The sequence below is a fragment of the Sardina pilchardus genome, chromosome 9 (genome assembly GCF_963854185.1).
Source record: "Sardina pilchardus chromosome 9, fSarPil1.1, whole genome shotgun sequence".
Taxonomy (NCBI): domain Eukaryota; kingdom Metazoa; phylum Chordata; class Actinopteri; order Clupeiformes; family Clupeidae; genus Sardina; species Sardina pilchardus.
This window is the reverse complement of record NC_085002.1, coordinates 34,272,392-34,286,633: the sequence shown is the minus strand read 5'-3', so window position 1 is coordinate 34,286,633 and position 14,242 is coordinate 34,272,392. Positions and strand designations below refer to the sequence as shown.

Genomic DNA, 14,242 nt, shown 5'->3' with positions numbered 1-14,242 from the left:
CTTTTTAACATTAGCGTTTCAGTAGTATGTCAACCATGATTGCACTGTTATCTCGTCAGTCTCTTCAAGGTTGCTAGGGACTCTGCTGGTCGCTATAGACTCTGAACAGGACGGTAGACTTAGCAAGCTAGCACTAGCAAAGTTGTTGTTAGTCTATATAGCAATATCCAATGTAAATGGATCATACCGTTCACATGTTTTCCATCCTTGATGTAAGAAGTAAGCATATTTATTTGCTGGACCACGTGCAAACTAGATCCACTGTGGTCGATCTTCAGTGTGTTTGCTTGCTATATGTCTCTGCATGTGGCTTTGCAGGCAGATACTAATCATCCAAATGGCACTGCTGCCATTTAGCGGTTCGGATTGCTAGTACAGTCTGTTTTACAAGCCTGAAACTCTGCCAGATCGTTCCCAAGCCCACCCATGAGCCCTCCCCATTGAAAAATGCAATTGACGTCTATAGACATCAATGGCAGTCAACGTAAGTGCTTACATTGACGTTTAAAGACGTCAATGGCAGTGAATGAGTTAAGTAAATTTGTACAAGAACAAGCAAATTTGTCTGCCAGTGCATTGAATAAATGTGTCTTGATAAGACTCCTTAAAATAAGTAAAAATCTTCAAATAAATCAAGTCAAAAAGATCTTTTCAGAGAGCACTAGGTAGGTCTTTTCATACTAAAAACAATTAGATACCAAATAGATTTTTTGATCTTAATATATGATTAATAACAATTTGCAGTGTAGCCAGGGCTTCCCACAGCGCTTTCCTGCCCAGGCCACCTTAACAACACAGCCGCCTTAACGAACGCCTTCAATAATAATAATAACTAGAAAAGCATTTCCTGAAGGAAATACCAGTGCATGCAAAGTCATTGCAAGGATTATGCTAGGGTACTTAAAGTGATTACTAAGGTGTTGCTAGGCTAAATAAAGTGGTTACTATTCTATTAAAAGTGGCTACTAGGTTGGTTTCTAGGAAATCATGTTGGTTGCTAGGGAAATCACGTTGGTTTCTAAGGTGGTTGCCAGGGTGTCATTATGGAAGTGGTTGCTAGGTTATTACTAAGTAATTATAGTGGTTGCTTTGCTATCAAAAGTGTTATTTTAAATATAGTTTTAAAAAGTTATTGAAATTTGGAGAAAGAGAGAGAGTGATAGAGAAAGTGAGAGGAAGTGAAGAAAAAGAAGTGAAAGAAAGTGGGGATGACAAGTGAGCTATCCAGTTCAATGGAGAGACACACAGAGAAGAAGTTCCATTGAAGTTACTGAAGTCAGTGAGAGAACACTGGCAACGTTGATTCCATTCTATTCGCTATGTGCACAATGGACGGAGCGAACGTTCGATTCCATTCGGGGTCGGCAGATCAACTTCCGGTTAAGAGCCTGTCGATTGGCAGCCGCCGCTAGCAGTTCTTACTTTTCACTTTCCCGATGTCTTGCGGATTTACCGGGGCAATGAGCGTCAGCGACGTCCACAGGATCGTAGGTGCCCTGTCCTGCACCCCGAAGAGTAAGAGGGACAAGGGATTTAAAATGTACATTTCCTCGTACATTCACAACTATGAGGGTAAGTATCTGATAACTGCTAACGTTAGCGCTTGACTAACGCTACCTAGTAAAAGTACCAACTAGTATTTGCGACGATGTTTGCTTGTTATCAAATACTAATGTTGTTATTAAAAACAAATGATATCAGTTTCCATAAAAGATCAGGATTCAGGAGAGGTGAGAGGCTATTCTGACATTCTGGCAGCTCTGGGAGGCTATTCTGCAAAGACATTATATTATACATAATAGCATAAACTCTACAAGAACTCACAAGTTCAATGGATGCATGAATTGTGAAAGTGATAACAGTGAAGGGGTCCTATGATAACATGAAACTTGTCCTATTGATGTTTTTGATCTAAATAACTTTTGATTTAATTTACATCACCTGCTGCAAAGTCAAGAAATTACCATTTTTAGTTCTTTACAACCTATAAAATGTCTTGAAACTCTGCTGTGCATAATAATTTGGAACAGTGCATTTTGAGGTTTTTTTATTATTATTATCATTTTCAAATACTTCTATGATTGGGAGGTTTGTTCAATAAAATTTGAATTATTCTCTAACGGTTAATGACTTTAAAATTAGACTGACTGGCTTTTGCATCAACTATTTAGGAAAATTGGAGAAAAATGTGATTTGCATAATAATTTGGAACGCGGTGTGTACGCCATTGTTATCAGTAGGATCTCCTGTTTATTTTAATATGTAGTTTACCATAGGGCAGTTACGAAGTCATGAGAAATTTCACAGAGAAGAATGGGTATGACGCAGAACTGAATGTGACTCTTAGGGCGCTTTCACACCACTAATTCGATTATTTGGTCCGCTTCAGGCAGTGAAATTGTTATTATGTAGCATATAGACTCCAGTGAGGTCCGCTTTCACACCAGAAAACGAACCAAAATTAGTCTGATTGATTTTTTTCTCAATGTTTATCTTCCGGTAGAAATCGGCGCCAATTTTGACTCACTATTTTGACCTACCACCAGAGGTCTGCTTTTGGTGCGGAGTCAAGCGGACCGAGACCTCCTCTTTTTGGAGGTCTCGGGCCGCTTGTTTTGGTGCGCACCCGAGTGCGATTAATGCTTTCACACCAACGAAAACGAACCAAACTAAGAGGTTTTGGTACGAATGGACCGTTTGGTGCGCACCAAACGATGTTGGTGTGAAAGCACCCTTAGGCTGCGTTCAGACTGCCAGCCAAAATCCGATTTTCAGCCCATTCAGATTTGTATCGGATGTCACTTTTGAAGTCTGAACAGTGACAGGTCACATGAAATCCGATTTTTGCGAAACGGTTGCAAACCACATCCAGGAGATAGTTTCATATCGCATTCGTATCGGATATGGACAGATGCGTCTCAGTCTGAACAGCTCCCAACACTCAGATCGGATTTGACTGTCCGTGACGTGACTTTACGTGCGTGACCGCCCACCTATTTCGAGTTGTGGAGCAACGTTACGGCTATGTCTTTTGACCATGTTATGTTAAACGTGACTTAACAATACTCAATGCTAAATAGAGCATTATACAGTCTCTGCTCTGTTTCTATGAAAGTTGCAAGAATCCACATTGTTCTATTAAATGCCGTTAAATAATTAAATAGCCTTCCAACAGTTTGAAGCGGAGCTTGCCACTGATTAGTTTCGTTTTTTGTCGCGCAAATGCACACACGTATGCATGCATTCAATGAACACTCACCTAGTTAAATTGTTCTATGTTTAATCACACCAAATTAGCAAGTATTTCCTCCTGATGGCAGAAATGTTTGTTTTCGTTGCTACATTATCCTGTCAGATCTGTTACTAATGTGACCCAGTCTGAACAGAGCCATATCCGATTTGGACACTTGCTTAAAGGCAGTGTGAACAGTCAGCCCTAAAAATCGGATATGAGAAGGAATCAGATTTGAATCAGATTCATCTGCAGTCTGAACGCGGCCTTATTTTTAACTGTAATTTGCAACGCTAATTATCTCGCGAACCGTTCATCATAGAAACTAGCGGCTCATGCCTGGCCAGGTTCTGCAGTGTTATATGATATGCCTGTTATTTCTGTGCGACAAAATATCGCGCAGCAATATTATGGGCGAGAAGAATGGGTGCGGCCGCATGGTGCATTTCTCGAAGAAGGCAGAGTGGGTCGGCCGGCGGCCCGATGGTAATCGTCTCGCGGCCCAATACCGGTCCGCAACCCATAGATTGAGAAACACTGTGATAGGGCACTGTCGTAGCTCGTGGGTAATGTCTTTCATGTCTTGTGATATTGTCTATTCTCGGACCACTGTCGCCTCGTCCGATCAGTTTCAGTAAGTACCGGAACGCAGAAAAAAGTGGCGGAACCCAAAGACAGGAGTTACAGAACTGAGTTCCGCTGTGGTCCGGTCAATTTCAAGCACTGCGTTTAATTAAAAAGCATTAAAAACGTCCCGGCTCCCCCCCCTAGGCTAGTAGTGAGCAACAGGCGCGCCCAATATACAGCTTCAACCAAAGAGTTGCAACTTTAGGCTATGACCATTTAGCCTAGTAATTCACAATAATTCACCAACTTTACCTCAATCACAATGTTAAATTGTCATACCATTACATCTGTGATTGTATATTTCATGGTATATTATATTTATATTCCAAAATATTCACCATTACAAATATTCTAAAGACACAATCTTGCAAAAGGCCCTGTGCTGGAGTTGTACATTTACACTTTTAAGGTGTATTGTCTTGTTGGATAGGTCAATACATTGTATTAATCATGGAGGTATTATATATAACTGGAGAGCGTGACTAAGTCCCGCCCTCCATACAAATGAATGGCCGATGCTAGGCTAGTAAATCCGGCCAATTTTCGCCAACGCCATATTTAACACTGGCGCTCCGATCCAGCGCCAGTCGGCTCTGACCATGCGCAAAGTTCCAAAGCTGGAAATGACGCATGGACCTACATTGATGTTTATTGGACATTCTGTAAAAAGAAAGTCATCCTCCAGTTCAGAGGGTGGCGATAATGCACATACCTTGCTTGCCGCGTAACAACAAGCAGAAAAAGTTGCTCGGGAACGCACACCTGAGTCCAGTGGAGTGTCGCACGGAGTAATGATTGGCTGTAGGTACCCGTCCACCATCATGTACGCGCATGAGAGCTCGTGCCCAACACGGACTTTCGTGCACGGAGCTGGTTCTAAATGCTCCATGAGGCGCCATAATTGAAAATGGCGCTTGCTAACTTGCCGAAGCTAATCAACACGGCCTTGACCCCCTGGTATTAATGATGTTTAATTGTTTGTTGATACAATTAAATGTCGCACTTTGAATGTGAAATCCTGGTATATTGCCATCATTAGTGTACAAATTCAACATCTTCAACATGAAATGTTGACAGGCTACTACATTAGCCTACTACATTTTTACTTCGGCTGATCTCCTTGTCTTAAAGTATTGTTCAGAAAAGAGGTGGAGGCGATGCGGCAGCGGCGGCGACGTGCACCTGTGCACCCCTCACCCCCCGGTTGGCCAGTGGCAGCGACGCCCCCTTCGCCTGGACAGACACCACCTTAACTAACACATTTTCTGGAGGAAACCCTGGTAGCCAAGCATAGTTCATGCTGTGAAGCTAAAATTAGTTGATAACAGCTGTCGCAAAGCTGTCATTCTATGGATGAAACCGACAAGCTGTTAGCCAACCGGAGCCAAGCAGCTTAGCTCATTGAATATTAATGAGAACTGGTGAAAATCAAGAATCGAGTCTTCCTGGAGGCTTTCAATACCATGCTAGAATGGCTTGCAACAAGGTAGCCAAAGCATTTCTTTTCCACAAAAAAATTTAGAGTCATGGTTGAACTTCAGACATTACTACAAAGCTGTGAAATACGTATGACAGGGCACCTTTAAAGTATTGATATTATTCAGTGGAATTCAATTGAGACATGATATAACTACCTGTTTCAACGTTTTGATGCTTTCATGGATGGGCCTTGGCAAACCAACTACAGTATCTATGTCACTAAAACGATATATAAAACACAAATAAAATGTTAGCTCAGGGATAAAAGACAAAATACAAAAGCTGAAGAATGGATTCCAGACTTACCTCCCAAGAGTATATCCAATAAATTTACTTCTGCTCGATTCCAGAAAATTCTCTATGTCCTTTTCCCTGTTAAAAAATGAAGATGCTGTATTTAGCACACACAATTTAGCACACACATCAGATGTGTGCATTTGATACACAACATTTTACACATTGGACTTCTTTCTAGGTTCCTGATTGTGGTACTGTAATATGTGTGAGCCCAGGTTGTTAGCCCAGTGTGTGAGATTACAATGACACTCATTCTGCAGTACAAGCGGCAGATAACATGAACAGTCATGTTGAAAAGACAGTGGCAATATTTGACTTGTATTCATCCCTGTCATTCTTGTGTGCTGTATTCAAGGTGAACAGGAATACAAATTAAAACTAGAAAATGTAATTCCATGGAAGGAATTACCATTGTATGTAAATGAAAAAAGGTTGCTGACTGTGTAAAACATTGTATTAGGCCTATACTTCAAAAGACAACATAGGCTACACAGAAGAATAGATAAATAACAATAACCTAATTACAATTCCACTGAAATTACTTGGAAAGTCATATTTAAAAAGTGATTTATGAAAATGCATCAAAATTGTGGATATAGGCTATTTGGGAAAATAACTCTTGAGGGTCATTCCATGTCAAATCAACCAGAGCGCACGCATTTGCGTCTCAAAAAAATACCATGTGCACCTATGTTATCCAGGAGACACTCTGTGAAATGGTTTTGTGCTAAGATCAATACTTTTCAAGTAACAGCCAGTTTTACGGGGGGGGGGGGGTGTCAAATTTGTTCTGCCTCTTTTTTTTTGTCAAAGTTCACAAGCTCATTACTCAAGAACTAGAAGAGTATGCAGTAAAATCACCACGAGTAGTCTGGATGATCCTGCTTAGTCATAGCAGTCCCTCAAAGTTGATCAAAATTTTATTGGAGTTCTTGGCTGGGCTCTGTTTAGGCCAGGGGTCGGCAACCTGCGGCTCATTTTTTAAGAGGCTCCAAGAGCCACCAGGGGGGCTCTTTAGCGCCCCCCTGGTGGCTCTTGGAGCCTCTTCAAAAATGTATGAAAATGAATGGGGGGGATATTTTTTTTTTTAATGCGGTTTTAATATGGTTTCTGGAGGTAGGAGGACAAACATTCTTAACATTTTCCAATCCTGTAAAAATGTGCATAATAAATATAAGATTTCAACATTTCTGTCAATGAAGATTTGCGTCATAGCCTGCGACACACGTTTCAGCGTGGCGCCATGCCAGGCAGGTGGCTGTTGTAAACAAACCGGCGGGTGTGTCATGGGCCATGGATCCCAAAGGGAAAAAGAGGAAGGTAGCTGATGAGAACAGGGGATTCAAGGCCCTGGACAGAATCATTTGCTTTCATCACCAATGCGGAAGGATTGCCAGCATGTTTGATTTGTAACGAGAAGTTGTCGAACAATAAAAAGGGTAATTTGGAAAGACATTTTCAGGGAAGGCATGCTAAATTTGCAGCCGACTACCCAGTTGGGACTGAAAGAAAAAGTGCGATTGCAGCACTTCTGGAGAAATTAGAGGAGAGCAAAGGTAGATTTAAAAAGTGGATTGCATCTCCAAACTCCACTACTGCTGCAAGTTTTGTTGCAACCCGAGAAATAATAAAGCGTGGAAAACCATTCACGGATGGTGATTACATGAAGGATTCATTCATTAAAATATCAGAGCACCTGTTTTCAGACTTCAAAAACAAAATCGAGATAATCCAGAAAATAAAAGACATGCCTCTCTCCGCAAAGACGGTGAAAGAAAGGGCCATTAAAATAGCAGGCGACATCACCAATCAGCAAATCAAGGACATTAATTCAGCTCCAGCGTATTCAATTGCATGTGATGAGTTGTGTGATGTGATTGACATTGAACAGACAGCGCTGTTATGCAGGTATGAGAACGCTGATGGGCCGCAAGAAGAAATGGTCGAATTAATACCACTGAAAGGCCAAACACGGGGGGAGGACATTTGTGAGGCTGTGCTGAAGTGTTTAAATGAAAAAGGAATAAACACCAACCACCTGATTTCAGTGGCTACAGATGGGGCACCCAGTATGAGAGGGTCTCAAAAGGGGTTTGTGACTTTACTACAGAAAGCCTTGGATCGAAATCTGCTTGCATTTCACTGCATCTTGCACGAAGAAGCACTCTGTGCACAAACATTCCCACCGGAGTGTATGGAGGTGATGAACCTCGTCATCCAGATCGTGAACAAGATAATTGCAAAAGCATTAAACCACCGTCAGTTCCGTGAATTGCTAGATGAAGTTGACAGCGAATATTCTGACCTCCTGCTGCACAACAAAGTCCGCTGGCTGTCCAGGGGTGAGGTTTTGCGTCGCTTTGTTGCTTGCATAGAACACGTCAAAACATTCCTGAAAAGCAAAAACCTGAACTACCCACAACTGGAAGACACCGAGTGGCTGGAAAAACTGCACTTTATGGTGGATATGACAAGTCACCTAAACATGCTCAATAAAAGTCTCCAGGGGAAGGGAAACACTGCATTGCAAATGCTAGAAGCTGTTTTGTCATTTGAGTGCAAACTAACTGTATTCGCCAGAGATGTACAGCGAGGCACGCTATCTCACTTTCCGTCCCTGAGAGAGTTTACAGACAGAAATCTCGATCATACACTCAACAGAGATTATTTACAAAGTGTGATCGTTGATATGCAAGCTGCGTTTGGGAGCAGATTTAGCGAGTTCCGAAAGGAAAAAATTACACTATCTTTCCCTGTCACACCCCTGGAGATTGACCCGTCCTTGTTGAAGACATTCCCAGGAGTAAATCCAGCTGAACTTGAATTGGAAATAGCCGATATAGCTGACAAACGTGTGAGCAGATATTCTCTAACATGAACTACATCAAGTCCAAATACCGCATCCGCCTCACAGATGAGAGCTTGCAGTCCTGTGTTAAGATTAAAGTTTCATCTTACGTGCCCGATGTTGAGAAACTATCCAGTGACTATCCAATAATATCCACTTAGGGATATTATTGTGTTTTATTGCTCAGGTCCGAGGATTGCTGCGCTTGTATTGTGCGTGTCTGTCTGTTGCTGAGATAAGGGGAAAAGAGAAGAGGATGCTGCTGCGTTGTACCCTTGCACAGACTTAGGCTACTTGGAACTTGCAGAAAACTAAACTGTCTTATTCTAATTTGATGCTTTACATTTTCAAAAAGCTAAGCAACCTGCCTTTTAATTGCAGGCTGTTTTATTATTAGTTTGCAAGCCTATTCATTTGTGTCTGTTGCCGCCATAAGGGGGGAAAGAGAAAAGGATTGTTCTGCATTGTAGGCTATTCATTTGCACTGACTTAACTTGGCTTAGGCTACTTTCATTTTATATAGCCTACTTTTTCAAAAGGCTGCTGTTTTATTTTTATAATTGCAGACGTTTCATTGCACTTTGTTGCCCAGATAAGGGGCAAAAGATCGAGGATTGTATTGTTATTGAGGTTTGAAGAGGACTGCATTTTATTTCATTGGGAAGGTCTGAAATTGCAGGAGGCCTATATGCACTTTCCGTTTTTGTTTTTTCCTTTTTTTGGAATCCTTAAAATAAAAATGACACCAACAATCTAATTTCTTTACTGTATTTCTATAATTTCATCAATGCAACAAAACATAATACATTCATATTGTTATGGAAGTTAAACTTAAAGCACCAAATATCGTAGTAGGCCTACAGCGGAGTAGTCACGTGGTGTGTCATTCTCTCCAGGATGCGCTGCAGGGAAAACATTTAATCATGAATGCGCATTAGCCTATTTGTAGCCTACTTAGTCATTTTGATAGGCTAATGTAGCTAATATACACTTACAGCCTGTGTTGCCTTCATATAATAAGGCTTATACAAGGCTTTTAATTTTTTGCGGCTCCGGACAGATTTGCTTTTTTGGTCCAATATGGCTCTCAGGGACTCAGGGACAGGTGCAAAACCACCAACTGGGATGGATCGAAGGGCAAGCAAGCACTGCCACACAAAGTGAAGGCCTTTGTGTTGTCAACACTAAACAGAAAGTTTCCTACGATGGGGAGAAGTGGCCGCAAGGACTGCATCGATAAGATCAACGAATACAGTAATGTTTTACAACCCAGCTGGTATCCGCTGTTCATTCCGACATATCCCCACTCGGCGGTAGGCCTAGGCCTATTTAACTTTTTTTTTTCAAACAACGTCCATTCCGACATGAGGTCATTAATAGGCTATTAATGTCATAACTATTAGGCTATCATTAGGCTTACTATGCATGGCTGTAGGCAGCTATGAGGCCACTGAGATCTGGACCTCATCGGTTTTGTGAAAGCCGATTGGAAATACATAAGTTTAGAGCGAACGTTTCAACCTTGTTTGCCATGGTAGACAAAAACACTCAAATAAAACAATAGCCTAAAAAATAACTGCATGCGTAATGGACACGGCTCTATATCCTAAATAATTTTCGAGGTTCGCCATTTGGTAATATGACCTATCCTTACTGACAATAATTTAGATTGAGCACAACTAAAGTTGCACGAAGGCAAAATACAGTCCTAAAAGCCTATTCTATATAGCCTGGCCAATATTGTAGATGTGCAAAAGCAGCATTTGCGTGCGTACTTGCCGGTGAGGTGTAGCCTACAAAAATGAGCATAACATCTGATGATTAAAGTATGGCTATAGGATATAGGCTAGAGAAGAGTTGGTTTAAAATTCAAGTGTAGTAAAAAAGTTTGTACACATCCCCGGTCAAGGTGCAGAACAAGAGTAGGCTAAATCATAAACAAATGGAAAAAGGTTCGCACACTTGAAATCCTTCTTTTTTGATTTTATTTTATTTTCGTGTGGTCTTCTTCAGATTAAAATTCAAGTACGTGCGCTATTTAACCCCTCGAGACCGACTGCAGTCTGCTGACACAGCCATACGACTCTCCCAACCCATTCATTCGTTTTGGCCGATATAACCCATTCATTCGTTTTGTGCGTATATAGATTCCTGCATGCTGCATTACCGTGACCCTTAGCCTACCTTGTGGATGATTTTTTCTCATTGGAATACAGCAGGGCAGAATGCCTTTTATCTAACAAACGCAAAAGCTGAGATTGTTGGAAGGACTAGGCTACTCAACAAACTTGTTTTTCGTTTCTGGGAGATCTCGTTATCGTTTTGGATTGTCGGATTTTTATACTTATTGTTTGGACTTATGGACAATGAACTTTGAGGGGTGGTTGTTAGTGCTTTACAAAGCTTTGTGTTAATAAGTGTCGGTCCTCCTATCCTTCAGCTCACTGCGCGATGCAGTTGCGCATAGTGGCCACGAAGTCATTAACTGTTTACGACACAATACATGATATTTGTGTTTTTCGTTTCTTAGATTTAATGCATGTTTGACATGTAAACAGGCCTTCAGTCCGTTAACTTAAGGCCTTCTTTTGCATGGGGTTGCTCGCATCCGCCCGTAACCTAGACTATTATGTGCGTGGCTGCATACTCTTGATTATAATAAGAGGCAAATTGTTACAGGACAACTTAAACTGACTTCCCCAATGCTTCCCCGCAGCACATTACATTTTAATATAGGCTAATATAGGATGAACAAAGTCTATGCTATATTAAATCCAGTAGCCTAATAATTCTATGTGCCACGTCCGATTTCGCAAGTGATGTAGTAGGCTACGTTTAAACATCGACAAACGTCTGTGAGACTACCCATTTCATGAAGAGCAATTGTCTTGTGCGATCATTCCCCCTCCCCCACACTTGTCTAACCAGTTCACTAGTAGACATTATAGCCTAGGCATTGAGGACGATTGCCTCCCTCCCCCCTCTCTCCCGACAGACACTTCCTGACACTAGGGCTCGGGATCATGACATCAAAACTTCGCGGGCACAGCCACATTGGCAGCTTCACTCCTTAGTTTACTATGGATTACTATGGATTTACTCCCGCCTTTTAGTGTGTTCCTGTTACTTAGTTTTTGCCTTCTTGGTAGTATGTTGCTGTGTAGTGGGGTGTAACAGTGCAACCCACGATCGCAAGAGGAAAAGAATAAATCGCTACTATATTTCTGCTTCTTGTCTTGTGCATCTGAACGAATGGATATTACGTTCAGTGCGCTACCAAATGGCGGCGATATTCCTAGAATGCAAGGCGTGTGCCCGAGCCCTATTATGTAAATGTAAAAATGTGTATGGGTGTGTGTGTGTGTGTGCGCGCTGAACCACGAATTCACATATTAACTTTTCTTTTCAGCAGACATCGCAATCATAAAAAAATCGCAAAACTTTTTAATAAAATAATGCCTCTTGTCTTAATGGGTTCCGGAGGTGCGTAGAGTAAGTTTTGAACCCCGGTCGCTGACGTATGATTAAGATGCCTCAACCAGTTACGCCACAGTTCAAGTGTCAATCTCTTCGCACTTAGCTAAGAAATATAAAGGATTCAGTCAGTCATGTTCATTTATTCGCGGCATGCACTTGAAACGCCGATCAAAAGTTCTGACATGTTAAACTGACGTTAGTCATTAATTCACCACATGATAAAATGTGTTATATTGACGCACAGTAGCCCACGGTAGTCTATGTCTATCTCTGAATCAACATGAACATGCATAACGAGATCCATATATTCTAAGTTGCTAGAAACTTCTTTTGCGGAGCTAGGCCTACTAGTCGATGGTTACAATGAATCACCCTCACTGCCCTATCGCATATCTGACCATCCATTGTTACAATGTTACAAAATGCGCGATCTTCTCCATGCATGTAGCCTACAGTTATAAGTAAAGTGACATGATAGGCATGTAGGCATATTAAAGATATGTCTGTTAAATACATTTTATTTTCAGTTGTCAAAAGTGGTGGGGACAAAATCTGTGATAAAGTGCTGGGTAAGCTACCCAGCGTCGCCGGTTAAAATGAACATGCCTCCGTTTTAAAATAGCCTATAGGCCTACACATTTCTAAGTATTCCTAGCATAAATGTAGCCTAAATGTCCATCTTGTCCATCTCTTTCGTCTTCGCCTTGACAATAATAGCCTATTCACGGAAATGCGGTCTTGTAACCGTAATGAATTAATGAATTAATCTAAGGTTGCCTATATCGAGTCTTTCAGGTTGAATTGAAGGCTTCTAAAACCATTTTCATTAATTTCAACAATGGTTTATTGAAACGTCGTTTGATTATAATTTCGCCAGTCATCACCTTCATTTTAATGATTAAATGAGACGGATTAAATGAGACGGATATGCGGAGCATTTCTCTCCCTCTCCATTGACCAAAACGTTGCTCTGGCATCTCTGCTGGACTGACTGAGTTATAGGCTACGTCGAGTGAGAGAGCCAGCTGTGAGGTACGCTGTAAAACATTCGAAAACTCTGAAACTGCAATCTGACATGCCGAGCGTGATGTCTCTTTTCTCCGCTTGTCACCAGCGCGGTGTCTTCGGGTTTTTCCGTGTTTTCCGGTATGAGCCGAACCTTCATTTTATTAAGGCGGTCTTATGTTGCCCCCTTGCGGTTGCAGTTTTAATTAAAGTCCCGATGCTTCGGGAGTCCCGATGTGCGGGAAAGAAAGGAGCATTCTCAACCCGTACCATCTGTAGGAGTTAAATACCAAAATGAATAATTTTATGAAATCAGTAAATTACGCGCAGAGAATGCTGTAGCAATGTAACGTACATCGCCAGTAGGTCCTCTGCACGTAACCTTAGGTCATAGAAATGTATCAGAAAGATGTTGCCACCATATGCAGGTGATTCACAAATGTGCGTAGCCACCACATTATCCAACTAAGTCTCCCCACCCTATGCGGAACGCGTTCACAGCGTTGTCACAACCTAACGGTGTTAGCTGGGATGTCTTCTATAACTGCAACAGGATACTGTGGATGTATAGTTATTTTAGTTGTGATATGAGCATCGTTGTAGCACCTACTGTGTCATATCATAGGGTTAAAATAAATTCAGATATGCAGGTTTTTGAGCTCTTGCTTACTCATTTCCCTACACAGACACAAGAAACTAAAAGGTTTCACGGATAATCATGGAAGATCCTCTCCACCAATACCTGACTTTAGGGGCCCATGGTAGACCCTTGGGGAAGGATAATCTTTCACAAGCTGGCTGTGGTGGGGGTAGGGGCATGACTTCATCCCGCTCCAATGGAAAGCTCTCAGGCTCCAGGGTATTCTCACTGTCGTCATTATCATCCTCATCCTCACGGTTATCATCCGCTTTGTAGGGGTCCTTTTCATTAAAGGCATCAAGGTTGTCTTGCTTGATGAGTGCCTAAGGAGAAGATCAAGCATGGTAAGATTTCCCCCCCCAAATCTATTTATTCATATAGCAGAGGTGGGAAAAGTCCAGCTTCAGAAAGTAAAAGTCCAACCATGTATTGGTTCTACCAGTGCACTTAACAGTGCTCTACTTGGCTGAGAATTGTGCTAACTAGAATCAGCTGGTTTAGGTGAATGGTTGGTAGTATTCTGAAGCTGGACTTTTCCACCTCTCTCATATAGTTCCAATAACAATTTCAATTGTCTCAAGGCTCTATACAGAACTTAAAGCCAGACTAGGACAAGCACTAAGGTAAATCAGAGCGT

At 41.6% G+C, this 14,242-nt stretch overlaps 1 protein-coding gene across 3 annotated transcripts in view; it reads right to left on the bottom strand.

Annotated features, from left to right (window-relative positions):
• The window catches only part of LOC134092043 (striatin-interacting protein 1 homolog), a 108,378-nt gene that overhangs the window by 33,392 nt on the left and 60,744 nt on the right, over positions 1-14,242 (bottom strand). For all 3 annotated transcript variants that reach the window (XM_062544846.1, XM_062544847.1, XM_062544848.1), the window contains exons 10-12: positions 13,708-13,928; positions 5,645-5,710; positions 5,494-5,557 (exon numbers count right to left, since the gene is read on the bottom strand). In XM_062544846.1, the coding sequence (XP_062400830.1) occupies positions 5,494-5,557; positions 5,645-5,710; positions 13,708-13,928 (351 nt within the window). The remainder of the gene's footprint in view (positions 1-5,493; positions 5,558-5,644; positions 5,711-13,707; positions 13,929-14,242) is intronic.